Source organism: Centropristis striata, chromosome 8, assembly GCF_030273125.1.
Source record: "Centropristis striata isolate RG_2023a ecotype Rhode Island chromosome 8, C.striata_1.0, whole genome shotgun sequence".
NCBI classification, from domain to species: Eukaryota; Metazoa; Chordata; class Actinopteri; order Perciformes; family Serranidae; genus Centropristis; species Centropristis striata.
In genome coordinates this window covers 2,931,441-2,944,381 of record NC_081524.1, presented here as the reverse complement: position 1 = coordinate 2,944,381, position 12,941 = coordinate 2,931,441, and the positions used below count along the sequence as shown (strand labels likewise).

General features: G+C 34.5%; 1 protein-coding gene and 2 non-coding genes across 3 annotated transcripts in view; 1 reads left to right on the top strand and 2 right to left on the bottom strand.

Moving 5' to 3' along the window:
* Positions 1-1,047: 1,047 nt before the first annotated feature.
* Positions 1,048-12,941, top strand: part of LOC131976154 (collagen alpha-1(I) chain-like) — a 27,761-nt gene continuing 15,867 nt past the window's right edge. The window contains exons 1-5 of the mRNA XM_059339074.1: positions 1,048-1,189; positions 8,523-8,607; positions 9,169-9,234; positions 10,709-10,881; positions 12,369-12,515. Coding sequence (XP_059195057.1) covers positions 1,169-1,189; positions 8,523-8,607; positions 9,169-9,234; positions 10,709-10,881; positions 12,369-12,515 — 492 coding nt within the window. The 5' untranslated portion in view covers positions 1,048-1,168. The remainder of the gene's footprint in view (positions 1,190-8,522; positions 8,608-9,168; positions 9,235-10,708; positions 10,882-12,368; positions 12,516-12,941) is intronic.
* On the bottom strand, positions 6,542-6,613 carry trnap-cgg (transfer RNA proline (anticodon CGG)). The gene has a single exon. It is a non-coding gene; the product is annotated as a tRNA-Pro (tRNA).
* Positions 7,748-7,819, bottom strand: trnap-cgg (transfer RNA proline (anticodon CGG)). Its single transcript has one exon. It is a non-coding gene; the product is annotated as a tRNA-Pro (tRNA).

The following is a 12,941-nucleotide window of genomic DNA, read 5'->3' as shown; positions in this document are numbered from 1 at the left end:
CACGTTTACACAAAGGCACGAGGGCACAAATCCTGGGACGTTTTATAATGTTTGATACAAAAATGCAGATCATAGAATCAGATACGGGTACTTAAAATGTGCAAAAAATCATATAAAAAGTACATTTGATCACATTTTGAAAAGGAAACTTGGTTATTTAACTTTATATATGTTAAAGGTTTATAGTGGTCTCCATATACGGTATATGAACAGTTTATACGTTACTCTTCTCTACAGTTTTTTAAGTTACATGCATCTGAATATGATCAAATTTAGCAACATTACTCTAAATATTTCCTGTTTGATGAATTAATTTCTCGATTGTTTGGTTGTTATTCTCTCGAGTGTTGTTTTTCTTTTTTACAGAAATGTTGATGAGGAAAAGCTGCAAATTCTCACTTTTAGGAGTCGGAACCAACAAATGTTTGGCAACTCGGCTTAAAAAATGAATTAAAACATGAGTGGATTCTTAAAAAAATGTTGCCAGTTAATTTATAATTTACAGATTAATCTATTCAGTCAGTTTTAAAACATTTTCGATCTTTCGAAGTTGCCAAAGATTTGTGACAAGCTAAAAGTTAGTGTTTGGTGTAGAAACTAATCTGTAGGATCCATTTTAATCTGCAGATAAAGTAACTTTTTGAAAGTTTTATGGCATTGGGAGATGTCTGGGTGATAGTAGAATATGTCATAAACCTTTGAACAGTTCTCAGTGAAATTCAGATATTGAAACCATACATAGTACGGAGCTTTCTAGTAACTTTTCCAATTGACTTTTAGACTTTGCTTGCATGAAATTTGTGCACAAATGCATCTCTCTTTCTCTCCGTCTTCTCAACTCATGCTGGATTCTGGCTCAGGTATTTCTCACCCTGTTGAGATGCAGAGATAGAGGACGAGAAGAGCAAAAGAGGGGGAAAAAAGACGGAGAGGGTCCCATCAGTGCCTGGGAACCCGAGGGATCCTGGAGAGACAGACAGGAGACAGAAAGAGGACAGACAGGAGACAGAGAGGACAGACTGGAGACAGGGAAGCATCAGGGAGATCATGCTGTGAGGAAGAAGCTGCTCAGGGAAAAGCTAAATCAGGTCGTTTTTTTCCTCCTCGTGTGAATCCTGAAAGCGTCCTGTGCAGGATCTGGTCCGGTCTGAGGGGACTCTGCAGCACCATGGGAGCCTCCAGCGACAAGGTAAGAGGGGGACACCCTGGCTTTGTCCTGGGGCCCTGCAGGTTTGGTCTGTTTTGGCCCCCCTGATGGGACCGGGTGTGAAATAATAGTTGATTTAGTTGCTTTCATCTTCAGATCAGTCACAGTTTTCATATTGAAAAAACAAATCAGTTGCCACATTTGGGTCACTACTTGTATTCAAATTCCATTAAAAAGTCAACTAAAATGTGCATCAGAGCTTTCGAAACTTACGAAACTCTACAGCACATTGCCCTAACCTCTGAGTTTTGTCAACTTCAAGTCTAGTTTTGAGTTTTTCTAGCTAGGCGAGCTTACGATTCCAATTCTCCTGAGATATTAGTTTATTAAGTTTATTATATGTATGTTAATGTATATGTACGGACGGGTTGATGGCTAATTCTTCATCAGTTGATTTAACCCTCTGGAGTCCATGAAACAACCTGCACATTAACTTTTTCATGACGTGAAGACATAAAAATGAAGCAACATTGAGTCTCTCCATCAGCTTCCCTCTAAAGTTCTGGCTTGAAACTCCATACCAGATTTTCTTTTAAATGATATTCGGCCAAGTAAAACCGGAGATAATGTCAAATATATTAAGTATAAAAATATAGAACTAGATATTATCCTCATTTTACCTGTTATATGTTATATTTGCAACCTGTGTTCATTTTTGCAACATGTACATTTATGTGTGTGAAACATAATTTTCAGTATCAGATTTTATGTTTTCCTTTGTTTCTTTTGGGTTAAAAATTTTGATCAAGTAAGTCAAAGTTAAAAATTAATTATCAGGACATCTAGGTGACGTAACGCTGAAAAAACTGAAACCAACATGGCATGGTGAAGATTTTTAACAGACATAAAAGGCCTAGATTTCAGAGGGTTAATGTATTTATGATTAAATTAAAATTGTTTTTTTGTGGGTACGTGAGAGAAAATTGTGTAAAAATAACAGCTGTGGACTATTAACTGACTGGGTCGATTATAATTAATATCAATGTGACATCTTGTTGATCAAAGAAACTTCAGGTTTAACTGTTTAAATCGGACCGTTAATAAAACAGTAGATGGACATTTGAGGTTAAAAGTGATCCAACAAGGTTTTAGTTTAGCTTTTTTTTTGTGTTAAATCTGCATTTGCACATTCAAATGTTTAGGTTTAGGTTTATTTGCACAGTTAGAATGACATGAAATGACAAAGATAACATATATATATACAATGCAGAAGAGGCAGAAAACATTTCATAGTTCAAGGTTCAAGGTTCAATTTATTGCCATATAGTAATATAAGAAAGTAATAAACTGATAATAATTAAGTGATAATAAAATGTTGGCATGTTTTCTTTCTTTCTCTTGTTAGATTAACATGTTTTGTGTTGGGAACAAGGTTCGTTTTTAGAGAATTGAGCACAAACCCAACAATGTTTTTAGCCCGAAACCTTCTTTAAATATCTTTATATTTGCTCTCAAATTAGTACTTTACTACAACTTTCGGCTGGAGTACGAACCCTTTCCTTAAAAACACAACAGAAAAGCTTTAAATTCACATTTAATTCATTCATTCACCTTTATTTAACCAGGCAGGTCATTAAGAACAAATTCTTATTTACACAACATGTGTTATACAATGGAGGAGTTATTCTGTCTTGTTATTTTGCTGTGAGGGCGTTTTCCATTGTGGTTAGTGATTATGACACATTTTATTTCATCACTTGGCAGCTTTTTGGCATTTTCCTATAAAAGATGCATCACACCAGAACTTTTACAGGAAGGATTGATTTTCCCTGAAATGTGCAGAACACAGTTAGACCGTGTGACTCAACATTTTTTTTTTCTACAATATTTGTATTTTATTTTCATTTTTTTAACACTTTGACATACAGCTTTTACATTCATGTATCTCCATTCAACTTCCATGGTTTAAGATAGCTACATTTACATAGACAGAAAAATAAAAACTAACAAAACGTAACACTTGGAACAGGTTCGCTCCTCCTGTTAAAGGAAATGGTAATCTATATACAATTGGGTATCGTTTGTAATTGGTGTGAATTAAAACAAACATATATAGAAAAGCAATATGAATCTGACAAGATCGAAATCTGCGTTTTTAAATTTAGTTTGGTCAAGTATACGTATAATCTTGCCGAAACAATCTCATTTGAGGCCCAAATTAAACAAAAAAACCCTAAAATGACAAGTGCAGCCTTTAAAAAATGTACCAAAGTTGCATGACAAATTCAAATTTTGCAAATATCATTGAGAACATGTTAGATATGAAAGAGGATGGACTGTGTCTCCCCTCACCGCCCCGGGGGTCCTGCAGCTCAGGATTATTAGTTTGCTCTCACCAAGTTTATAATAGTTTGGGATTTTTCAGTAGTTTTAGTTTTAATTTCGTTGTCAATTTTTGTTTTCAAATTCAGTTAGTTTTAATGAGTTTTTAGAGTGAGTTTACTAGTTTTTATTAGTTTTTATTTTTTGGAAAATGCTTAGTTTTAGTTTAGTTTTTATTAGTTTTAGTTTAGTTTTTATTAGTTTTAGTTTAGTTTTTATTAGTTGTAGTTGTTTTGTTATGGGGCCCCAATAAGTTTATTAAGTCATAAAAACAGATAGATGAAATAGATTTCATATCAACCAAAAAGGTTAACATTTTCACTATAATTTTTCACTATATTTTCACTATAATTTTGGTTAGTTTTAGTTTGTTTTGGAACCACAAAATACAGTTTCAGTTAGTTATCGTTTTTGTAAAAACTCTCATTTTTATTTTTATTTCAGTTAACGAAAAATGTTTTTTAAATTCTAGTTTTCGTTATTTCGTTAGTTTTCGTTCACTATAATAACCTTGTTTCTCACTGCAGCATGCTTCACCAAACGCTCCTTTTACAGCACATAGTGGATTAATGCCCACAGTAACCTGCAGGGGAGCTAATTTACTGCATCGTACTGTAACGTCCAGCAGAGCCCAGAAACACTGCTGCCACAAAATAAATATAGAGTATTCAGGGTTGGTACGGGTGCTTGAAATCCTTGAAAATGCTTGAGTTTAAATGTTGTATTTTCAAGGTTTAAAAAGTGCTTTGATTTTGTATAAAGTGCCTGTAAATGCTTGAAATTCTTACTGTATTTCTCTTACAATCTGACTATATCCATCTATAGACTATAGATCAGGGATGGGCAACTTAAATGCTGCAGGGGGCCACAATTTTTCATGTTCACTACCACAGGGCCACATATAGGAGCGTACACTTCACCAGATATGATGAAACTGCAATTTTAAATATGTTTACAGTGCAGTAACTTAACATAGTTCATGCTCAAATGCATGTAGAACAGTATAAATAGGAATACAAAAGGTCTGAAGCAAATAAAAAACTGTGATTTCTTTTTTTTTCAGTGCAAGAACAGCAGACCAACATTAATTGCAAGAAGTCATTTTGTGCATTTTTACACTGCACTTTAAAGATTTCATGCTCAAATGCATGTAGTTGTACTGAGGGCCACTTCAAGTGAGGGTGAGGGCCGTATGTGGCCCCCGGGCCTCCAGTTGCCCATCCCTGGTCTACAGTCATGGAAAAAATGATAAGACCACCCTTGTTTTCTTCAGTTTCTTGTTCATTTTAATGCCTGGTACAACTTAAAGTACATTTGTTTGGACAAATATAATGATAACAACAAAAATAATAAAATATATATATAAAATAAAAATTAAGAGCTGATTTTGGTTATTATCTACAAAAAACATGTTAAATGTCTAGATATCAGCTCTTAAATTAAACTCTTATCAGCTATTTTTGTTGTTATCAAACTGATCATATTTACCTAGCTTGACAAAAACATTAATTGCCTCTGATTGTTGCTGCATTTAAAGTTTTCTAAAAACAAACAAACAAAAATAGGAATTTAAAAACAACTAGAGAATACAGCCAGCTGTGAGTGTCAACAGTAATGACTCTACTTCTCTACTTTTAGGGAAAACTTAAGTGCTCAGTTTAAATAGTTGAGGTTGAAAAGAAATGTCAGAAAAATACATGTGACTTTGCAAAAATATAATTTGTCATAAGCTGAAACTGAGATTTTCACAAAATAAACACTGTGGTTATGTTACATTTTGTCTCAAAGTCCTCTGTTCAGCTCTTCTTGTGCAGTTTTTCTTCTGTTTTTTCTCCTCGGTTTGTGTTCAGGCTCACAGTGAAACATAAGGAATGTAGGATGAGACTGAGAAGAACTCAGCGGTTTTCATCCTGACAAAGAAACCTCTCAGTCTGTTTAAATCTCACCAGAACACCAGCAGCTTCATCTGAGCCGCTCAAACCCTCAGCAGACGCACAAAACAATGAATCCTTTTTTTAAAAGTTTCAATTCAATCATTTTCTAACTTAACAAGACATTTCAACCTGCACAAGAGACTGGCCATTTAGTTTGCTTTCATGTCTTATTGTAGTAATATTTTAGAGGTAACTTGTCTCGTCCGGGATTTGAACCCGGAACCTCTCGCACCTGAAGAGAGAATCATACCCCCAGACCAGGGGTCTCAAACTCGCAGTCTGCGGGCCAATTGTGGCCCTCGTGACGATATTTTGTGGCCCCCACCTTGATATGAAAGTTTAATGTGAGTTTTATATGAATGGCACTTTACCGTGTTGTGTGTTGAAGGTCCCTTTTTTTTGGGTCATTTTGTGTCTTTTTTTGGTAATTCTGTGTATTTGTTGGTCAATGTGTGTCTTTTTTTGTCTTTTTGTGTCTTTTTTAAGTAATTTAGTGTTTTTCAGTCATTTTGTGTCTTTTTTTTAGTAATTTTGAGTCTTTGGGGCCATTTTTGTCTTTTTTTAAAGTAATTTTTTGTCTTTTTTTTTAGTAATTTTGTGTTTTTCTTTTGGTCATTTTCTTTCTTTTTTTAAGTAATTTAGTTTTTTTCTGTCATTTTGTGTCTTTTTTTGTAATTTTGTGTCTTTTTTTTTGTCATTTTGTGTCTTTTTTTTTGTCATTTTGTGTCTTTGTCATTTTGATACTGCCTCCAGCGGCCTCCAGGTAATTTGAGTTTGAGACCCCTGCCCTAGACCAATGAGCCACTTTTATGACTATAAACCCACAGAATCAGCTCTCAGATGCTGCAGTTAAAGCAGCTATGAGAAACTTTCATTCTGTGTTTTTTGGCGACCCCTGTGGACAAAAGTGGTAGTTTCCATGAGCACCAGTGTGATTGAAGTTTTAGCTGCTCAAGTAAACTCATAATGATGTGGTTTTCAATCAATTGGATACCAGTTCAGAATCAGTTTTCAGCAACACAACTCCCTCCATCTGCTGATTTAACGAATAAGGTCATTGTCAATTGTCTCAAATTAAGGGCTCGTCCGGGATTTGAACCCGGGACCTCTCGCACCCGAAGCGAGAATCATACCCCTAGACCAACGAGCCACTTTTATAGACAAAATCCCACAGAATCAGCCCTCAGATGCTGTAATTAACCCTCTGAAATCTTTAATAATAATAATAATGCATTTTATTTATAGGCGCCTTTCAGGACTCTCAAGGTCACCTTACAATAAACAATTAAAAACAAAACAATAATAATAAAACAGCAATGGCAGTAATAATAAACAACAATGAAACAATTACAAATTAGAACAATAAAGACAACAATGACAGTAATAATAAACAATAAACAACACTGAAACAATACAGAGAAAAATTGTAATTTAAAAATGATGAATATTTTAGGGATAGGCTAGTCTGAACAGGTGTGTTTTGAGATGTGACTTGAAAGTTGACAGTGTTGTTAGAGAGCGGATGTCCTGAGGGAGTCTTTGGCTATTATGTCCGTTAAAAAATCTGTTAAAAAATGTTCACCATGCCATGTTGGTATCAGTTTTTTTCAGCACAACCTCACCTATATGTCTTGATAATTACTTTTTAACTTTGACTTAGGCTACTTGATCCAAATTTTGAACCCAAAAGAAACAAAGGAAATATAAAATCTGATCTTGAAAATTATGTTTCAAAACACAGAATTTTAATTATTGCAAATATGAATACAGGTTGCATATATAACATAGAACAGGTAAAATGAGGATAATATCTAGTTCTATATTTTTATACTAAATATATTTGACATTATCTCTGGTTTTACTTGGCCGAATATCATCAAAAAAAAAATTGGAATGGAGTTTCAAGCCAGAACTTTAGAGAGAAGCTGATGGAGAGACTCAATGTTGCTTCATTTTTATGTCTTCACGTCATGAAGAAGTTAATGTGCCCGTGGTTTCATGGACTCTAGAGGGTTAAAGCTGCTATGAGAAACTTTCATTTTTTGTTTTCTGGCGACCCCTGTGGACAAAAGTGGTAGTGTTTCCATGAGCACCAGCACCTTGGCCTATTTGATGACGGATAGCAAAATGAGTGGCATTTTAGCTGCTCAAGGAAATTCATATAATGATGTGTTTATTTATCAATAGGAGCTAATTCAGGTTCTAGCAGCACATTTCCCTCCATTTGCTGAATTAGCAAGCAATGTTATGATGTAATATTTGAGGGTTTCGTGGCTCAAATTAAGGGCTTGTCCGGGATTTGAACCCGGGACCTCTCGCACCCGAAGCGAGAATCATACCCCTAGACCAACAAGCCACAATTTTTGTGCTTAAAAAGTAAGAATCGTTTCATTTTGTTTTAATTTTGGCGGCTCCTGCACAGGTGAAGGCTCCTTTTACACACATAAAACTAAGTTGCTTTCATCTTCAGGTCAGTTACAATTTTTCACATTGAAAAATTAAATCAATAGCCACATTTTGGTCACTACTGTTTATTCATATTAGTGAATTATTTCCCCATGTTTTCTTTAAAATGTGTCAAACAGAATAATGCACATTCATTTGCATTTTTTCGGTGCATCTTCCTGATTTCACCAGTAATGAACATTTGTAAGCCATAAGTTAATAAGTTTTTTTCATTTTATGGGTCATGGGTCTGCTTATATTCACTATAAAGAAGTTTGTTGTTTTTTTTCTCCATTTTCATGAATTGCAGTGAGTCTCTGAAGTAGTTCTCCACCCTGTTTGTAGTTTCTGACCTTCCAGTGCGCCTCGTGATGTTATTCCGTCTGTCAGACTTTCACATTTTCACCCTGTGAGGTGAAATTATGCTCACTCACAGAACGAAGGCTTACTTTGCTAAAGATTTCCACCTTGATATGTTTATAGACCAATTTAAACCCATAAGGATAACTAAGAGTTAAAGAGACTATTGGACTAGACTCATGTGGTCTGTTCTGGTGAGATGTTCAATGATATTAAATTAAAGCTGCTGTGTGTGTATTTTCTTCCTCCTGCAGGTGTCTCTCCTCTCTGGGCTGCTTGTGTTCATGCTGTGTTTCACCTCGTCTCCCTGCCAGGATGAATATTCTGGATACCACTCAGGTCAGAGCCGCCACACATTTAAAAGTGTAATTTTTATTCATCAGGAACAGCTTATAAAGTGACTCTTCACAGAACAACAAAAGGAAACAAATCTAGAAACAAGAAAAACTAGCTGTATGAAATCATGCTCCATTTGTTGGAAACATATTAAATACTAAAGAGAGCGTTTGGGATGTTAGAACAACTTTTAATTTATTGTTTGGTTTTATAGATGTTAAAAACAATGACAAATGTCCATCAGATTTAACCTGATTTTACAGTTTCACAGGCAAAAAAAAATCATGATTTTAGGATGATCTGAAAGTATTTTCCTGCCCAAACCAAATGTTTACATTCTAACTTGTTATTAGATCTAGGAAATTTACCATGTTGACTATAATAGATGGCATAAAATAATTCTATAAATTATGAAAGAAAAAGCCTACGAAGACACAATTGTGTTTCTTTAAGTTTTCCTGCAACATTTTCAGCTTTAGAAGTAATTTTAGCCTCCAAGATTTCTCATTTCTGCCGATTGATTCAGGTGTGACATGCTCTGTTTAACAAGCGTTTCTCTACCAGGTGAGGAACACACCTACGAAGGCTCCATGGTCGATCGCTATGACAACTTGGCCTCTCCTCAACCAGGTGAGCACACTGACCCTCAGCGGCGAATTCACAAAAGGATTGCGAGGCTTTTTAAACATGCGCAAATAGGGCAATGACCCGCAACGAGTAAACTGTAACCCTAACTGCATCTCAGTGCTCTGGGGTCTATTTGCACATATTTAAATGAGGTAATATGCAACTATTTGGTGCAAAATTGGCCCCTTTCTATGCAAATTAGCCTCCTTGCAAAATAAATCCAGTGCACAAACAACAGCAACAATAACAACAACTGGGTCGACTCAAACTCCTTTATTTTGGGATTCAGGGGCAGGGCGCTGCTCTCCCCTCCTGTACATGACATTTTTGAAAATACATGAGAAATTAATGAAAAATAAGGTGAAAAAACAAACAGATTTCTGGCTCAGTCACATATGCTCACTGTGTGAACGTGGACTGTGTGTGTGTCGGCCGGATTTTTTAATAATCAATGGAGACATGCTGTTGTGACTTTGAACACACTTATCTTTGTAGTTAAATGAGTCTGATTTATTAAGGAAAATAACACAAGCCCAAGTACGAGTCAGATTATTCAGGGCTTCACACTTTAACCTCTATGGCATTTTTACTCTAACACTTATTTATTATTTTATACATTTCTGTATGAATTTGTCATAAACTGTATATAAATAATGGACATCACCGGTTGGTATGTTAAGAAATTAAGAAATATTCAACAAAATTACCTAAATAAGACATAAATTTAAAAAAGACACAAAACTACCAGAAAAAAGTTAAAAAAAATACCATAAAAGACACAAAATTACTAAAAAAGACACAAAATGACCAAAAAATCACAAAACTACCAGAAAAAGCACAAAATTACCAGAAAAAGACACAAAATTATCAAAAAATTGCCAAAATTAAAAAAAGCCACAAAATCACAAAAAGGACACAACATTACAAGAAAGATACAAAAATTAACCAAAAAATATCAGAAAAACAAACAAAATTACATAAAAGACGTAATTATCAAAATATTAATACAAAACTACCAGAAAAAGACATAAATTTACCAAAAAAGACGTAATTATCAAAAAATTTACAAAGATTATGAAAAAAAGACGCAAAAATTCCCAAATTAAAAAAAACAAACCTTAAGACAAATTTTAAAAAGACACAAAACTACCACAGAAAAATACCAAAAACAGACAGAAAATTACCAAAAAACAGGGCTAAATGGGACCATTATTTACACAGTAACATCAGATTGTCTTGAAGAAGACTTGAAACTAGAGACTGAGACCAGAATGTTTTATAATAATAAATGAGGTGAGAAGTCGTCTCAGTTTGTGTTGAGATAGATAGGACCGGACGGTGGCGCCCCCTGCTGGAGGTTTGAAAGAATGCAGGCCGGGAGGTTGCCGCCTGAAATCCATTAATTAATTTATTCAAACTTGTCCTCTAATACTTGTCAAAACAGTCCAAGGACTAAAACTCTCCTCTGTGCCGTCAGAGTATCCACCGGAGCCGACTCACAGCTACGACGAGGACCAGCGGCCCGAGGAGGGCGACTACGACCCGTACGGCCCTGAACCCACCCAGGTCACCATGATCACCGAGGACGCCTTCCCCTACGCCACCACCGCCGAGTCCCACTACGCCAAGGAGGACACGGAGACCATGCAGGTAGGACCTGAAGAGGGTCTCAACGAGGCTGCTGTTTATCTCCGGTTCTACCTTCATTATCAGAGTTTACAAGGATCTGATATGATTCTTTGACTGCTGTTTCCAAACCGAAGTATTCATTTTGAACCTTATGTTAATAGTTCTTATGGAGATGATAAGTAAAGCAAGTCCCGGTTTGTAGAATTGTAGAATTTGTGATTATAACATCTTTTAAATTTTATGTTGGATATCTTCTAAGAATGTCCACAGATTTTGATTGTACACTTGAAGGCTTACGTCTTTAAAACTTGCCAGAAGTGCAGTTATTTAGTGGAAATAAGGTTTGTGCATATGTTATTTTTTTAACACAATCGAAAACACTGGTATAATTTAGATGTATTATTGTTTGAGAGGAAATAACCATTACCAAACCCCTATTACCAAATGGGGAGCATTTCCTCTGTGTGTCTGAATTTATAATTCTCAGTTTACAAGCTGCATTTTTTTTTGCTTTATAAGAAACTAACTAAAAAGTAGTCTGCTCTCCAGATAAAAATCATATTTTTTAGTTGTTATTTTTGTTCTAAGACATCATTTTTCATATAGAGCTCAATAAAGAACTTTTTAAACGTTCTAATTGTTGTTTAGAAGGACTAAAGATACACATCAAATTATGAGATTAAATTGGTAAATTTATCAGAAACAAACAGACATTTATGAGAAAAAACTTGAATATTCCCTGAGATCATAAAGTCATAAATTTGTGTGAAAAAACCCCCCAGAAATTATGGGATTAAATTGGTAAATTTATGAGGATAAATTGAAATATTCACTGAGATTATAAAATCAAAAATTCATGAGAAAAAAATGCAGCATTGTTTTTTTTTTTTGTTGTTTTTTACAAGAAACTAACTAAAAACCATGCTGCTCTCCAGAAAAGTATCATATTTTATTTTAAAAAAACTTGAATATTCCCTGAGATCATAAAGTCATACATTTGTGAGAAAAAACTCAGAAATTCTGGGATTAAATTGGTAAATTTATGAGAAAAAAACTGATATTTATGAGAAAAAACTTGAATATACCCTAAGATCATAAAGTCATAAATTCCTGAGAACAAAAACAAATGACATTTTGAGATTAAATTGGTAAATTTCTGAGAAAAAAAACAGTAGTTTAGGAGGAAAAACTTGACTATTCTCTGGGATTATAAAGTCAGAAATTCTGAGATCAAAGCTTTAAATTCAAGACAAAAAAGTGTGTCTGAATTTCTAATTTTCGGTTTACAACCTGCGTTATTTATTTATTTATAAGAAACTAACTTTAAAACCAGGCTGCTCTGCAGAAAAATATCATATGTTTTATTTGTTATTTTTGTTCTAAGAACAAGAAACTGTTTCAGCGCTCTAATTGTTTAGAAGGACTAAAGATACATATCATTTATCTTAAAGCAGCATCAATCACACAGTGTATGTAACGCTCTCCCTGGTCTACCGTCTGTGTTCCAGGTCCCGTATGAGTTTCCTCCAGCAGGACCAGACAGCGACTCCTCAGAGGAGGAGTCAGGAGGAGACGCAGCGCTCGGGGAGGAGGGGCCCACAGAGTGTGACTGTGAACCTGGACAGCCTGGATTCGCTGGTTTTGCAGGACCAAAGGTAGAAATCATGTTAGTCTCTTTACTCTCTGAAACAATAATAGCAGCTTATAATAAGAGAAGATGAGACACAACTAAGAATAAAACAATAAGATATATACATATACAATATACACACATTATATACACCTTATATACATAAAATACTTACGTAGTTGCTATTTGGCATTTATTATTATGAATTTTTTTCTTTGTTTGCTTTTTCCTCAGAGTATTTTGCATTTCACAGATATTGCACATAAGAGAAAAATATATTTTAGCATGTTAAAAAGGTTGTTGTTGTATGTAGTAATGTGAACATCACCGAATAATTATTATTATATTAAAGAAATAAGAAAAAGATATTAAAGAATCATAATAATTATATATATAATTATATATATACACACACAGTATAGTATAAGGGGTATAAAACAGACATTTAATA